At 38.7% G+C, this 15391-nt stretch overlaps 2 protein-coding genes across 4 annotated transcripts in view; one reads left to right on the top strand and one right to left on the bottom strand.

Moving 5' to 3' along the window:
- Positions 1-3356, top strand: part of cstf2 (cleavage stimulation factor, 3' pre-RNA, subunit 2) — a 13919-nt gene extending 10563 nt beyond the window's left edge. The window contains exons 11-14 of the mRNA XM_016680503.1: positions 63-252; positions 856-980; positions 2561-2644; positions 2719-3356. Of these exons, the coding sequence (XP_016535989.1) occupies positions 63-252; positions 856-980; positions 2561-2644; positions 2719-2844 (525 nt within the window). The 3' untranslated portion in view covers positions 2845-3356. The remainder of the gene's footprint in view (positions 1-62; positions 253-855; positions 981-2560; positions 2645-2718) is intronic.
- A 145-nt stretch (positions 3357-3501) lies between these two features.
- On the bottom strand, positions 3502-13807 carry nox1 (NADPH oxidase 1). Of its 3 annotated transcripts, none has more exons than XM_007569664.2 (13): positions 13383-13807; positions 13124-13219; positions 12469-12579; positions 11080-11164; positions 10203-10363; positions 9296-9489; positions 9078-9207; positions 8901-8993; positions 7750-7991; positions 6557-6719; positions 5307-5453; positions 5101-5225; positions 3502-4218 (listed from the first exon to the last, which is right to left on the bottom strand). In XM_007569664.2, the coding sequence occupies exons 1-13, from the start codon at positions 13479-13481 to the stop codon at positions 4092-4094; spliced, it is 1773 nt and encodes a 590-aa protein (XP_007569726.1). In that variant the 5' UTR covers positions 13482-13807; the 3' UTR covers positions 3502-4091. The 3 variants fall into 3 exon arrangements, with proteins under 3 accessions (XP_007569726.1, XP_007569727.1, XP_016535975.1); XM_007569665.2 differs by having other exon boundaries at positions 13349-13463; XM_016680489.1 differs by lacking the exons at positions 12469-12579; positions 13124-13219; positions 13383-13807 and adding an exon at positions 11365-11740.
- Positions 13808-15391: the final 1584 nt, after the last annotated feature.

Below are 15391 nucleotides of genomic sequence, written 5' to 3'. Positions count from 1 at the left end.
GGCCACAGATGGGTGGCGGGCCACAGATGGGAGGCGGCCCTCAGATGGGAGGCGGACCTCAGATGGGAGGCGGGCCACAGATGGGAGGCGGACCTCAGATGGGAGGCGGACCTCAGATGGGAGGCGGACCTCAGATGGGAGGCGGGCCACCCGAAATGAGAGGCCCTCCGATGCCTGAGCCACGGACCATGATGGTGGATCCACGAGGGCCGCCGATGATGGAGCCGCGGGGACCACCAATGGAACCCAGAGGTACGAGTCGGAGAAAAACGTGTTGTTGAAGATTAAATTTATCAGATTCATGTTTGTTACAGAGCTAAGATCAACTCCAGCTGGCAAAGAATTAACAAAACGAAATAAAAACAAATCAGAGTTTATAGCTGTAGACTGAGCTACATGTTCCTTAAAAAGTCTTGAAATGTCTTAAATTCATTTTAAAAATGAGTTGACCTTAAACATCGCAGGTCTTAAATTTTGTTGTGGCAGGATTATTTAATCTCATATTTTATGTAGTTTTCATTTTTTCTCGCAGGCCTTCACTGTTATGCAAAGCTTTTTGCTGTGTTCTGCGACTTGAGGTGGCTACAGCTACCGCTAACTAGCTGCTAATATGCTGTTTTGTTGCTAAGGGTAAAACTAGCATATTTGACTTCCATCATGGCTAAGTGTAAATTTATCGCCAGCTGGCTGGACGATGTTCATCTTCATCATTGCCAACCGAAACGATTTGTTTATTATTGATTTTCTTTTGCGTTTCTGTTTCAGGTCTTAAATTTCATTCACAAGGCTCTTAAAAAGTCTTAGATTTGAGTTTCAGCATCATATTCTCCTAAGCTTCTTACCTGTTTCCTTTAGGCCGTGACCCGAGGGCGATGGACGCTCGCGGGCCGGTGGCGGGTCAGAGGGTTCCCATGGTGCCCGGGATGCAGGGCCCGGTCTCCCACGCCATGGGTCCAAACGTTCCTCCGCCTGCAAGACCGGTAACTGGGCAGAGCCTTAAATCCGTCTGCTGTTTGGTTGAAAGCATCTTTCAGCTGCTGAGACTTTCTGCATGTTTTACCCTCCAACTCTGGGATGTCCAAAGTGTGGCATGGGGGCCATTTGCGGCCTCTGGGTTGTTTTTGTGTGGCCCCCAACTACAGTTTGAAAGTTTTAGAAATTTGACCCACCAGCACAGGCTTTCGTTTGGTGATAAATTAAAATCCTTTCACAACATGATAAAAGTATTTGCCTTTTAATAACCAAACTTGGATCGTAAGTAGAAAGTTTGCTTGAAAACAAAAATATGTACACAATTTTTTTATTATTATTATTATTATCCAGTTACTGGATTTGTTGATTAAAAACAGACAAAAAATAGTCGACCATCAAAATATAAATTTGTTAATTTTTCTCCTAAGGAAACCTAATTTAAGTTTAATCTACAATAATTTGTACGTCCTTTTCCGACAAATTTATACTGTATTGATAAGTAATATATTGCATACATACGTTTATTTTTAGCACAATAATAAAAATCACAATTAGTTGTATTATTTTCTTAGTTTTCAAACATTTCTTGCATTTCTGACTTGACCGTTGAAACAAAAAGCCTTTGAGTGATTCCTAATTGGTTCGACTTTTTAGTACCTTTTAGTTTTTGTAAAATCCCATTTGTTAGTTTCTAACTGAATGTTGTTTCCCATCTAAAGCTGACTTCATCACCCACAACAATCCACATTTTACAAACAAATTCTTCTGCCACTCATGCTCCTCCCCCACAGATGCCGCCCTGGGTAGTTGCCCATATCGCCCAGATCAGAAACTGTCACTGACTGAACTACTTCCCTCTCGCTCATTATTTTTTTCCTTAATTAAAACTTTTTCCTGACCTTGTCATCTTGTCGTTGTATATCAAAGCTCTGTGTTTCGTTTATATGTCAGGCGTTTATTTAAGATTTGACAGCTAAACCAATGCTGGCCATCGTCAGTGAGCATCTGTACCAGCGGCGCCAAACTCAGTTTTATTTTGGGCCAGATGAAAAATCTTGATGTTCTTAAAGGGCTGGTTTGCCAGAATGTATTGATAAAACCCATCAAACTGTTAACATGTTAATGAACAGCTGTGACTGGATTTTCTCATTGTTTTTTTGGTTTTTGTAATCAGAAACCACAAAAAAATCACAGATTTTATGAACCCAAATTAGAAATATTTGTAAGAAAATTTTGTGTATGTGCTAATGTATGATGTTAAATGTGACATTTTATTACTAGTCAAATTGATCACCGACTATAACTTGGCATCCAGTCAATTAAGTCCAACGTTTTTGACCAATTTTGATAAAAATTTGTAATTAAGCCAGAAAAAATGTGGGGATTTGTTTATTTCATGTGAATTTTGAGGAGTTGTGAAAAAAATGGAGGGACTCATTGATGTAATTTGGAGTGTAGAGGGCCACATAAAAAGCTGCGGCGGGCCAGATTTGGCCCCCGGGCCTTGAGTTTGATGCACGTGATCTATAAGGTGAAGGAAAATGCAGAAGAAGTGAGTGAACCGAGCTGAGGCTGTGCTGTCCTGCAGGGTCCGGGTATTTCTGGCGTCGCGCCCTCAGGAGGAGGCTTCAGTCCCGGCCAGAGTCAGGTCTCCACTCAGGATCAGGAGAAGGTGGGTCCATCAATGCCGTCGCTGCCGCCGATGTTTCCTGCCAGCGCCGCTTAACGCCGCCCCGTCTCTTCCAGGCCGCCCTCATCATGCAGGTCCTGCAGCTGACCCCGGAGCAGATCGCCATGCTGCCGCCGGAGCAGCGGCAGAGCATCCTCATCCTCAAGGAGCAGATTCAGAAAACCGCCTCTGGCGCTCCGTGATTCTCCAAGACGGAGTTCCTCCTCGGCTTCCCGCCTGGAGCAGGAAGGAGTTTTCTGATTTCAACGATGTTTTCACTCGTTCCTGCTGCAGGAGCCGCCGTCTCTTCCTGAAACCGGCCGCTCTGCACAAACACAAAATATTACCAAGTATTTTTATCTAGCTTCTAGTGAAAATGTCTTGAAATAAGAGAGAATGTCACATTTTTCCCATGAGTAAATAATCTGCCAGTAGACCCACCACCTTTTAATCAATATTAAGGAATTATTTGGTAAAACGTTACTTGTCAGTTTGATCTTATTTCAAGACAGCTCTAGAAACTAGATAACAGTACTTGGCAATATTTTGTGTTTTTGCAGTGTAGGAGATCATAGCTTTGTTTCCTTTTTGTATGAAGAGTAGCTTTGATCCGAATGACTTCAGAAATGGACACGTTTTTTTTTTTTTTCCTTTAAACCAAACTGTTGTAAAATCTCAAAACTGTTTTGTCAATAAAACTAAAGAAGTCACAAAATGCCTCCTTATTTTTAATCCAAGATACTTTAAATAACAAAGAATAAACTCTTACAGGAAGACATACCACTGCCTGCCACGGCTTTAATTTGCTACCTGGTTCCTTGTTTACCTGCTTTTTCTTGTCAGGAAGAAGTAAGAAGCCATTCAGGAAACGCTGGAAAACTTTTATTGTTCCAGTAAACCACTTTCCTCAACCAGTAAGAGGCGACAAGGATGTACATCATGTATTTGAAACACTTTGTTTTCTGTAACAGATATGTAAACTTTATTTTCATATTTACAGCTTTAAAAAGGCAAAATGTACAAAGCTTCAGCAGTCAGCAGAAAATGTAATTTTTAAAAAAGGAAAAGCTGCAAAGTTTTAAACATTTTCTACATTTGTGTTTGGATCTACATAGTTCAGTTCAGCATTAAAATCAGCACATTATTATCCCAAATTAGCACAACCAGCTGCGTTTTTTTTTTAAAAATGCACATCATTTTTGTTTAGCTTCACACTTCATGGTAACAATGAAACTTTTATTGCAGCTGACTTCATGACTCATGATGACAAATCCTGAGCTTAAGGCCTAAGCAGCTCCTTTCTTTCCAGTGGATTTAAAAGTCAAACCCACCCGGCCGGTTCTGCAGCCAGCTGTGAGTCTTTACGGTCACTAGCGATCTGTGAATCTCCTCCCCAACCAGAACCAGCCCTCAGTCACACCTGCTCAACAACAATCGTTTTGTTCTTGGCTCAGAAGTTCTCCTTGTTGAAGTAAAATTTGGTTTTGCGAGGATCCACATCCGAGTATTTCCCGCATTTCTTCTCCAGAACTTTCCCGAGCGCCTCGGGTCCGCACAGGAACATTCCCACCACGGACCTGCAGACAACCAAAACTAAACGTCTGCAAATCTGTTCATTTCAGTCCTAACCAGCTTCAGCAACCAATAAAATTCACCTGCAGAACAGGTTCAGGTCATAATTTCATGGCTCATCTGGACATGAGAAAAATTGATCACATTTTATCCTGCAGGTCCCCTAAATTACTTTGTATTTTTAATACTCAAAAGTAATTTATTCCTTGTTATTTTTGGACTGAAGTCCAATGTTAAACTTAAAATAACACATTAAAAAGAGTAAATTTCTGCCAAAAAACCTCAGAAATGTTCCTGATAAAACAAGAAAATTGAACTGCAGAATTTGGCAGGAAAAGCAGATTTGTTTTTAGATTAATTTCAGAAATTCTCTAGAAAGAGTTTGAAAATCTTTGATTTCCAAAAGTGGAGAATTTGCAAGAAAAAAAACTCAAATCTTAAGATTAATTTCAGAAATTTTCTAGAAAAATCCGTAAGATTCCTGAGTGCCACAAGTCAAAAAACAGATTGGAGAAAAATCTGAAATTTTAAGAGTAATCTTGGAAATTTTCTATAAAAAACTTGAAACAGACGTTTTATGATTAAATTTTCTCCAAAAAAAACAAGCAGATTTTTGAATTTTGAAACTCAAATGTTCTTATTTTTTGGAGAAAATTCCTGAGATTTAATCTTAAAAAGTTAGTTTGTCTCAGAGCTCATTTTTAATCTTTCAAGCGCAGAAATTTTTTGAGTTTTTCTAGAGCATTTCTGGGATGAATCTCAGCATTTCTGAATGTTTTGGCAGAAATTCATCCCTACTTTCCTCATCTAAAACGGCCCTAATGCGCTCAGCAATAAAAATGTTTGTTTTTCCAAAAAGAGGACATGAAATAAACCGCCTGCCTTACGTTGGGTTCTCTTTGCGGACTTGTTCGAACTCCTTGTCCCAGTTGGGTCGGCCGTAGTGAGTCTTCTGCTTGAGCCCGGTGACCACATCCGTTTCCCGATCCACGTTCACCATGACGTAATTCACCTGATGGCCGTAAAAGGAAAAAGGTTTACGGCGGCGTTCGTGAGGAAACGGTGACGGCTAATCTGGACTTTGGACTCGTACATGGCTCTGGTCCCATCCGGTCAGAAACAGCTTGTAGGTGAGGAAATCCCCCATGCCTCTCTCCTCCATCTCCTTCTCCTGCGCCTTCAGGAGGTCGGCGAACCACTCGAAGGCGTGGGTTTCCCGGCACAACCAGTAGAAATAGATCTGAGACCAGTAAACAGAGCAAGGTGTGTCAGAACCATGGTACCGCTCCCTCTTACATAGGAGTGTAATTATTATGTTGTTGAAGATTGTGCCTGGATAAGTTGGTAAAGCCCATTAACAAACTGTTAAAATAAAGAAATATCTGTTTTAAATTCGTCTCTAAAGCTGCATTATGTCACTTTTATTAAAGATGTGTTTTTTTTACATATTTGTTAAAACTGTCATCATGCTGTGAGACAGATAATGTAAAAAAAAAATCACTCTCCTCCACCTAATCCCTGAGCTACTACTGCCATCTTAAGAAATGCCAAAATCAACCAATCAGAGCCAGGAGGAGAGCTGTTAATCAACCTCATGAATACGATGCTAAATGTGCTACTGGTGGAGAAACTACTTACTGTTACAGGAAAACCGTTTATCCGCTATTATTGGCGGCTGTGCTAGCTAGCCTTAGCATTCACAACAGACTCTGTGGGTCTCAGCGCTGATTGACAGGGCTAAGACCCGCCTCCTGGCTCTGATTGGTTGTTTCTGGGAGAAGGCAGAGAGCTTGACTTATTCACAGTTTATCTGTTTCATTCCATAATTTCACAACATGGTGGCTGCAGCTTTAAATTAAATAATGTCTAACATCTTCTCGCATTCATCAGTCCATCCAGGATTTTACGATTGTTTTTGTGATTTTTATTTTTTTGCAACCAAAATCACAGATTTTGTGGAGCTACTTTAGAGATATTAGCAAGAAATGTTTGCGCTTAAAACAGACAGTAAGTGTGATTTTGCTTTGTAACTCCCCGTATCGATTACAGATAATAATAAAAGTAGGAAATACTGCCACCTGCAGGTGGGAGTTAGCATCACTTAAACTTTATGTTTTTGACCATTATTATGCATTAGCATGAAGCAGTGTGAGGATCTTTTGATTTTGCGTGAATTTTTGCACAAAACTAGACTGACTGATTAATATAATTTGATTTGATTGATAAAATAATATGTAAGCTCATAGCTTTTATCTTGAAGGGCCACATAAAAGGCTGTGGCAGGCCAGATTCGGCCCCCGGGCCTCGAGTTTGTCACCGTGACGAAACCTGGAACAGGCTCACCTTTCTGGTTTTCAGATTGGGGTCGTTGTCTTTGAACTTGTACCAGATGGACTTGAGGATGGAGGCGAAGGGAGTGACGCCGATGCCGGCGCCGACCAGCATGCTGACCTCGTAGTCGAAGACGTCCTCGCTGGCCGTCCCGAAAGGCCCGTCCACGCCCATCCTGAAGATGGACAGCAGGTCGACAAATAAACGTCACAACTTACAGTGAGTTTGTGTTGGATTTCAGGAAAAACACCAACACAAAGCAGAGAAGTATAAATGTTGCATATTCAGCCCTCTTTACTCTGATGCGTCGAAATGAAAGCAAGAACAATCATTTGTTCAAACTTCAATCTCAGTAGTTGAACATTAACAGCAGGCAGGTCAGTAAATCCTGTTTATTCTTGTATTATTATGACTTTTTTCCAGTAATATGATTTTCCTCATAATCTGACATTCTTATTTTGATTTTATTCTTGTACAATTTTATTAGCGTTATAAAACTTTAAGGTCGGATTATGACTTTATTCTCAATATACTGTGACGTTTTTATTATTTGGACTTTATTTTCGTAATTAAAAAAGACTTACTGTAATACTCCATCATACCGCCATGTTTCCTAAAAGCTGCTAAGAGTTATCGTATTATTGTAACTTTATTCTCCTAATATTACGACTTTATTCTCGAATTATAATGACTGTTGTATTTTTACCACTTTATTGCCGTCTTGTAAAATGACTTCTTGTAATATTATGAGTTATTATTTCAACTGTATCTTCAAAAATGTTGACTTTATTGTTGTATGACTATTGTCGTGTTATTACAACTTTATTACTTTTGACTTTAGTCACGTAATATTCTAACTTTATCCTCATAATTATATAAGACTGATTAGTTTTACCCTAATATTCTGCCGTATTTTTATGTTTCATAAAAGCTTCTAAAAGTGTAATAAAAAAAACCTAATGTACATATTTATTTTATTTTTCTAAATTGTTTTTAGGTAACATGTTTACTGATGCCTTAGGCAGTTAAGAGGGAAACTAATAAATGTTTGGTGGGAAAATAAAATCAAACATGCCTCATATCGGATTGGAGTAAAAATCCCATCATTATTCACTTTCAATGTTTCTGCAGCTTAAACTACTAACAACCAAAACAAGATACAAAATTTGCTGGAAAACCTGACTGTTCGCAATGCGAACACCTACTTGGGCCCCTGCGCTCCCTCCGGCAGCTTCTGCATGATATCGATGAGTTTGTCCGTCCAGTCGCCGGCCGAGCGGATGTGGACGCTGAAGAAGTCCTCCTCAGGGGCAGAGGTCATGGTGAACGGGTGCCACTCCAGCTGCGAGATGGCCGGGCAGTTGAGGAAGACATACTGGCCCACGTCCATTTTGAAGCCCTTCTTCACCAGCTGCAGCTCCAGCACTTTGGACGGCCGCATCACAATCTGCAAAAAAAAAAACAACAAAAAAACAACAAAACCTCTCAGTCAGAGCCGGCCCAAGGAATATGGGACTTAAGTAGCTGCTTAGGGCCTCCACACCAGTAGGGGGGGCCCAAGAGCAGCACTACGCTAAGCTAGTGTGATAAAATATATTTAAAATAACATTGAATAATGCAAACTACATGCTATTACACATTGATTAACTATTTCTGTTTTATTTTTATAGTTGTTACACAAATAACACACTGTAAAAACATAAAATCTTGCCAAGAATATTTGCCTAGTTTCTAGTGCAAATATTTTTAGTACACATGAAATAAGACAAAAGAAAACTTATAAGTAACTTTTCAGCAAGAAACATGAGCTTATTTTAAGCCAATAATTCATTAACATTGATTTTAAAAAGTACCAGTTCTATGGCAGATTATTTCACTTAAAGCAAAAATATTTTCCTCATGTTATTTGTAAAATAATCTGTCCATAGAACAAGTACTTTTTAATCAATATTATGCAAGTCAGTTTAATCTTAGTAACATTTTGTGTTTTTGCAGTGTAGGTTAATATTTTAATATTAATATTTTCCTGCTGTTGACTGTGGCCACTGTTGGGGAAAGATAAGATATTAACTTGTCGCCTTGTTTACTGTAAATGTAGTGTTTAATGATACTTTCAAATAGTTAAAATCATATGCATACTTAAATGGTATGCATATGAGCTATGGTATGATGTAAGCTAATTACAAATTATGCTAATAAATGTAGGAAAGATGAAGCATCTGGTGGTGACATGTTGGTAGGGGAGGCCACAAATGAAAAACTGCTCAGGGCCCCAAAAAGGCTTTGGCCGGCCCTGCTCTCACATCAATCAGCAGCAAGAAAACACATAAAAATAATAATTAAACTGACGTTTTACCTTTCTGTACTGGACATTCTGCATGTAGCGAATGAAGCGCAGCAAACGCTCGCATAGATAAATAACCATTGGGCCGATGACGTACCACCAGGTCTACAGAGAAAAAGGAAGAAACGATGACGTTCTTCATACTGGGAGGAGAATCAGACGGAGAAACTGAAGAGAGAAAACACAAACCTGAGCCGGCCCTCCTTCAAACTGAGGGATGGGACACTCAGGAATCTTCCCCCAATCCTCTGTGCGGTTCTGACAAAACAAGGGGTTGTGTTCTTTATACGACTCTTTATTCTGCCTCCTGACGATGTACCTGAAGATGAGACGGGCGGGTAAATGACGAGACAAACAACAACGCTGCAGGACAAGAAGAACGTCAGAGCGAACAAATGCTCTCCTACCCGATTCCATGAATGACGAGACCGGCGAAGAAGATGATGAAGAGGTGGTGTGTGTACCAGAAGACCTCGAAGTAGTTGCGCCTGATGACCTCCATGGAGGACGTGATGATGAGGATGAGCGCCAGAGTGATGATGACGCCGGTGAGGCCGGCGATGGACGTGAAGACAAAGTAGGTGGGGATTTGCTGCGGATCCTGAGGCAGAGCGAGAGAACAAGAGGCAACATCTTTAATCCTATTTGAGAATATTTCACCGACCTGATGCTTTTTGCTGAATTGAAAGCAAACGTACAGTTTATTATGTATGACAGAATATTAGGATTAGGGTTAAGAAAGTAATGGAGTAAATTTTTGTCACAAAACTCAGAAATTTTCTATAAAAGAAACCAGGACATTACTAAAAAAAATAGAAAACATCTGATTTTGGAAAGCTGAAAATTTTCTAGAAGAAATTCAGAAATTTTGAGATTAATCTCAGAAATTAAAAAAGAAGAAGAATGGAAATTTCTGAGTTTCAGATTTTTAACCTTTGAAACTCAGAAATGTCCATGTCATTTCAAGAAAATTTCTGAGATCTATTTAAAAATTTCTGAAATTTTGGAACAAATTTTCAAACTCAGAAATGTAGATGTTTTTTCTAGAAAATTTCTGAGATATGAAAAAAATGAAGATATTCTCCTTTATGATGGAAGAATCTGGTCTATTTGCCATGGAACATAATCAAAAATATTATTTAATTTGTTTCATTTAAGTTGGTGTTTCCTGTGGGAAAAGTGATTTTTCTTTGATCGTGAACGCCACATTGAATGCATCAGTACAGATTTTATTTAATTTATGGGGAAATGTGGCAGAATTGTATTTATTTGCATCGGAAACGTAAACATGGCGGGCTTCAGTGCAGGACTTACGATGTCATTTTTGCGGATCGGGTTTAGGTAGGTGGTTCTGTGGTCTGAATCGTCTGTGTCGTCCTCCAGGTTGGACAGAGCGGTGCTGAGGTTGTCGTAAACTCCCTGTCTGCTGTTGTTCAGCCACTCCACATTCAGTAAGTGGGCGATCATATGAACAGCTGTGAGAGCAAACAGGAGAGAGGTCACCGCTTCGTTTCTGGCTCTGGTTCTGGTTCTGCTGTCTGCAGAACCACCTGCACTCAGGAAGGATCCTAACGCTGAGAAACTGCAGGTTAAACATGTTTGAATCAACAAAAAACCCAGAGGTATTTAAAATATCATGTCCTTCTGACAAGGGCTAACAAATCTCTACAGGATTTTAAGCCTTTTTTATCTGTAATATTGTGAAATTGTAAATGAATTATCCAGAAATGAAGATGTTATTACTGGTCCAAGGATTTTACTTTGTCATTAGGCTATCTGCATTTTCTCTAACTTTACTTTAACTGTTTTTAAAAAATGTATTCTTTCTCTTTTGTCTGAAATCCGAAAATAGAAAAACAAGCAACTTTTTATAGCAACTTCGTCAAGTTTAGGTTCAAAATTTAGTTAGCATACAGCTAACCTCTGAACAAAAATGACAATTATCAGGAAACATGTTGTTTTAAAAACAACCACAAAGAACCATTGTTTCCACTTCTATTTCCTCATATGCTTACAAGGAAAAATCAGACAGATAAGCATCTCGAAGCATAATTGCTCCAACATAAACACATAAAGGAATTGTATTGTTAGAACAGATTTAAAATGTCAAACTTATTGTCAAAGAGCAAAATAAATGTAAAAATCCTGTCAGAGTTGTGGGATTAGTTTAGAAATGGGTGCATGAGTTCACCTGTCATCAAGGCGATCATGTAAGCCACCAGCTTGTGGAAAGTCAAGTTTTTGTCCAGTTGTTTCCTCATTGTTCTGCTGCAGCGCTGAAAGAGTTACATGGACGGAAGCCAGGGTTAGAAACATGTTAGGTTTAATTTCATTATTCTCCACAAAACCACAAAGTTGCCCAACATCGGCCTCTTAATGCCACTGTAAGGAGTGTCCCATTTAGTCTGTCCCATTTAAACCTTATCAATACTCCCTTTGTTAGTACTATGCGTGGAGCTGTGTTGAAGTGGCCTACTTTGTCTACTTAATGTGGAGAACGCATATCTCAGAGAGCTCTTCGTGAACAATATTGCTAGCTAATAATATCCGACGTTTGGGCCATTTTCTCTCGTCATTTATCGATTCATCTGCATTTTATGTTTACGGGTCGTTAACACGCCTCTCATTAACAGATGTGGCCAATTTGGTAGAGTATCTAATTGTATCACGCTGTGTTAAACGGTTGTAGTACGCTGACTGACGACTTGTTAGCTAAAACAGACAGATGAATGCGGGTAACCATGGTAACCAGTGAGCGTTTAACGGCCGCCCGGCTCTTTCTGCAGTTGAGTTGCGCGCGCATCCGCTGTGTTTCAACACAAATAATCCCTTCATAGAAATAAATTGCGCACAAAAGCGCCCCACTGTTGTTATAATGTTGTTATTTTGAGACCATTTTCAAGTAGTATAATGCAAGAACACATTCTCAAAGATTAATAAACTTTAAAGTCTAATGAATATTTAACCCTGGAACTTAAAAGACATTATAATATCGAAAATAAATAAACAAACAACAATTAAAATGAATTATAAAGTATCTGTAAACAAAATTGTCCTTCAACAAAGGGCTAAGCAGCAGACTGAAGATTTTTATTATTCAGTTTTTGGTAGAAATGGAGAAGAGAGAAAAACAATAAATTATGCAAATGAAAATTATTGAGTTTGTTTTATCATGTGATTAATTGAGTTATTGATTATTGCAACAGGTCTATTTGTCACCACAGATATCAGGTTTTAGGTTAAATAAAACAGTCAGAAAGCTGGTTGATCAGAAGTTTAATTTTAATAAAACAAATTGCCTTTGTTGTCAAATCCAGCTTTCAAATCTTTTTAAATCACACTTCCTACATTTTCAAAATAATGTTATAATTTTAAAGCTCTTAATGGCCTTTCTCCACCTTATTTATCTGAACCTTTAAGTTTTTACTTTTGAAGTTTTAATTTTTTTCTGCACATTAAATCAACTTTTATTACATTTTCAAAGGAGAAAGCTGAGATATTCACCAGATTTAATCTACTAGAGTCTTTGTCAGTAAATATGGCTTGTGGTGTGAAATTAGGTGTGTAAACGTCGTCCTACCACGAAGGATCCTCGGAGCAGAGACAGCAGGTTCCTGCACACTGGCAGCAGGATCAGCATGCAGTTAAAGTTCAGGACGGCTGCAGGAGCTCTGGCCCAGGCCAAGGCAGACTGCAGGAGGGACAAATACACATTACCTCAAATTATTACTCTGTTTAATGTTGATAATTGATGATGAAAACACCAAATTCAGATTCACAGACAGTTTGAGCATTCATTAATTCATTAAAATTGGCGAAATACAGGAAGTGTTTTCAAAGAGAGAGAGAGATCTAAATCCTGTTTTTGTTACAATGAATTGACTTGTTTTATTTAAAATGTTTTTTAAAAATAAGTTTAAAAAGTTTAAAAAACAAATGTCATTTTTTTTTACATTAATCTAATTTTTTTTTTTTTTTTTTTCGGAAATGTATTCCATCTACAATGGCCGTACATAAGTTTATTTCTGAAAAGTAAAAGATAAAATGTTCTAGTCCTGCGAATCCTTCTGACTTGTTACAAAAAGTTTGTACACCTCTTGCTCTTTTTAATCATGCCTCCAAATCTCAGGTAATTTACCCCTGATTCTGCTTCTTTGGATCAGGTTTCAAAAATCCGAAGTATGCGAGGAGTTTCTCTGAAAAGCATCACGGTTTCGGTCGTATTCACTACTCACCCCCAGCAAATGACGGGTGTAGTAAAACGTTTCTCCTTGCTCATACACGAAGTAAAACCAGACAAAGAGGAAGATATTCAGGCCCATCCAGACCGACTGCAAAAACAAAAAGTGTTCATTAGAAAACGGATCTCTTTCAGAAAGGATACAAACTGCACTTGTCAGTCAGAATTACGCGCAAAATCAGTGCGTAAAACTCCGCTACAAGTTTGGATAAGGACTCACTATTATGATGGCTGAAAACCAATTATTGACAAACCAGTTCCCCATGATGAAGGCTGCTTCTCGGCTTTCTGTGGGTGCTCATCCTCAGCCCGCTGGCTTTATAGCTCCCACCTGCAGGGACTCCTCCCTCCATCACTCCCAGATGCACAGGAAAGCAAATCCCCCTCCTCCTCCTCCTCCGCAGCAGCAAGTGAAATTACGCTGTTCAGGAAGTTCCGAAGAAACTAGAAGAATCACATTCCTGTCTGGCTGCAGCGTTAGGCTGGAATAACCTTTACTGGACTGACGGATGAATGAGGAAACAGACATTGACACCATGCAGGAAACCTCACTCTGCTGCGGTGACGCAACCTGAGTAACTTTTATTGTTATGCGTCTTAATATGTTGAAACATAAGAAAGATTAAGTCATTCAATTAAAACTGTGACTCTTCTAAAGAAGCTGGAATGTAAACTTTCCAGCCATGGAAAAAAACAAAACAAACCAAAAAAAGACTCCTTTTGAGATTTTAAGATTAAACTCAGAAAATGTCTAGAAAAAAAACTAAGAAATTTCTGAGCTCCAAAAGTCAAAAATGTGCGTGAAAAAAATCCCATGGCGTCTTGATGTTAATCTCAGAAAATTTCCAGAAACAAGGAAATTTCTGAGCTCCAAATGTCTAATATTTGCTAGAAAAACAACTCAGAATTCTGAGATCTCAAAATTCCCCAAGTTTTTTTTAGCGGAAATTTACCGCTCATTTATTTTATTTTTTTATAAAGGAAACCAGAAACAACTTCTGTTTCCAGATAATTTATTTTATTGCTCTAGAAATCAGAATCCCAGAATCTAAAGACAGAGGACAACAAAGTCCAGAGTGTATCAAAGCTGTCTACCAGGAAATGCACGCCATGCTTCCTTCTGCTGATAAGCTTTATGGAGAGGCTGATTTTATTCTCCAGCGGGTTTTCTACCTGCACCAAACACACCTGCTTCAGCAAACTTACCTCCATAAACCCCAATTTATGAAAACATGGCGTGTGCAAAGATGACAAACATCAGACCTATTTAAGACTTTTATCACAAAATAATGTAAGAGTCTTAGCCCTATAGCACCGAGCTAATGTAGCATCGTTTGGGTTAGCAACAGAAGTGAGCCAGTGGCGGAGGCGAACGTTGTCAAGCCAGCTGGCGATAAATCTGTACTTAAACTATGATGGACGCAAACAAGCTACCTAGTTAGTTAGCTAGCTAGTTTTTCTCCGTCTGTTTCCACGGCAGCAACCAGAAACAATGGTTACTGGGAACTAGCTGCTAAGATACCCTTGTTAGCTAACTAGCTACTAATGAACTTTTGCTAGTTAGCAACACAGATATGAATGTCTACGGCTCGCATAGGTATATTAGCAGCGGTAGCCTCAACCGCCTGGAGTAGCAGAAAGCAAAGCAGAAGCGATTCAAACGTTTGACAAAAAAAAAAAAAAAATCACGAGAAAAAAAAAGACTATAATCAAAATTTGGGTATTACATCTTTAAAGTGATGTTTTATATGATGTCTGTTCAGCATTTTGGTCAGTTTTGCAATTTTGAAAGTGCTTATAGTTGGCTTGGCTAAATAGTCCTGCCATCTCAAAATTTAAGCCCTGTGATTAAATATATAAGGCCAACATACCTTTTTAAGAAAAACGAATTTGAGACATAAGGATATAATTTTAGGTGCATGAATTTAAAACTTTTTAAGGATGTGTGGACACCCTCATTAAAGAAAGTTTGGCTTCCTTAACACCGCGCAGTAGAGCCACAGAATGCCATGTTGCAGTAATGCAGCATATGAAAAAGGAGCCCCAACCAAATATAAAGTGCATAAACTGTACATTATATGTACATATTTTAAATAAGTTGCGATTTCTGGAGTAAAAATGCTATTTTTATTTTGTTCACTTTTTTGTACTTTTTCTTTCCAAGTGACTTTCTATAACTATGATTAAGTAGGTTTAAAAACAGCTTCTTTAGCATTTCTTGTATTCGCTTAATGTTTAAATCTGTTTTATGGTCTTTGTTTTA

Source organism: Poecilia formosa, unplaced genomic scaffold, assembly GCF_000485575.1.
Source record: "Poecilia formosa unplaced genomic scaffold, Poecilia_formosa-5.1.2 Scaffold244, whole genome shotgun sequence".
Taxonomy (NCBI): domain Eukaryota; kingdom Metazoa; phylum Chordata; class Actinopteri; order Cyprinodontiformes; family Poeciliidae; genus Poecilia; species Poecilia formosa.
This window is presented reverse-complemented; position numbering and strand designations above follow the sequence as displayed.

Coding starts and splice junctions, on each gene's coding strand:
- nox1 (XM_007569664.2), bottom strand. CDS start 13,481: ATGGAGGGAGGAGTCCCTGCAGGTGGGAGCTATAAAGCCAGCGGGCTG. Junction 11,165..12,468: donor TGCTCCGAGGATCCTTCGTG/GTAGGACGACGT, acceptor TAACTCTTTCAG/CGCTGCAGCAGAACAATGAG. Junction 7,992..8,900: donor AGAATGTCCAGTACAGAAAG/GTAAAACGTCAG, acceptor TTTTTTTTGCAG/ATTGTGATGCGGCCGTCCAA.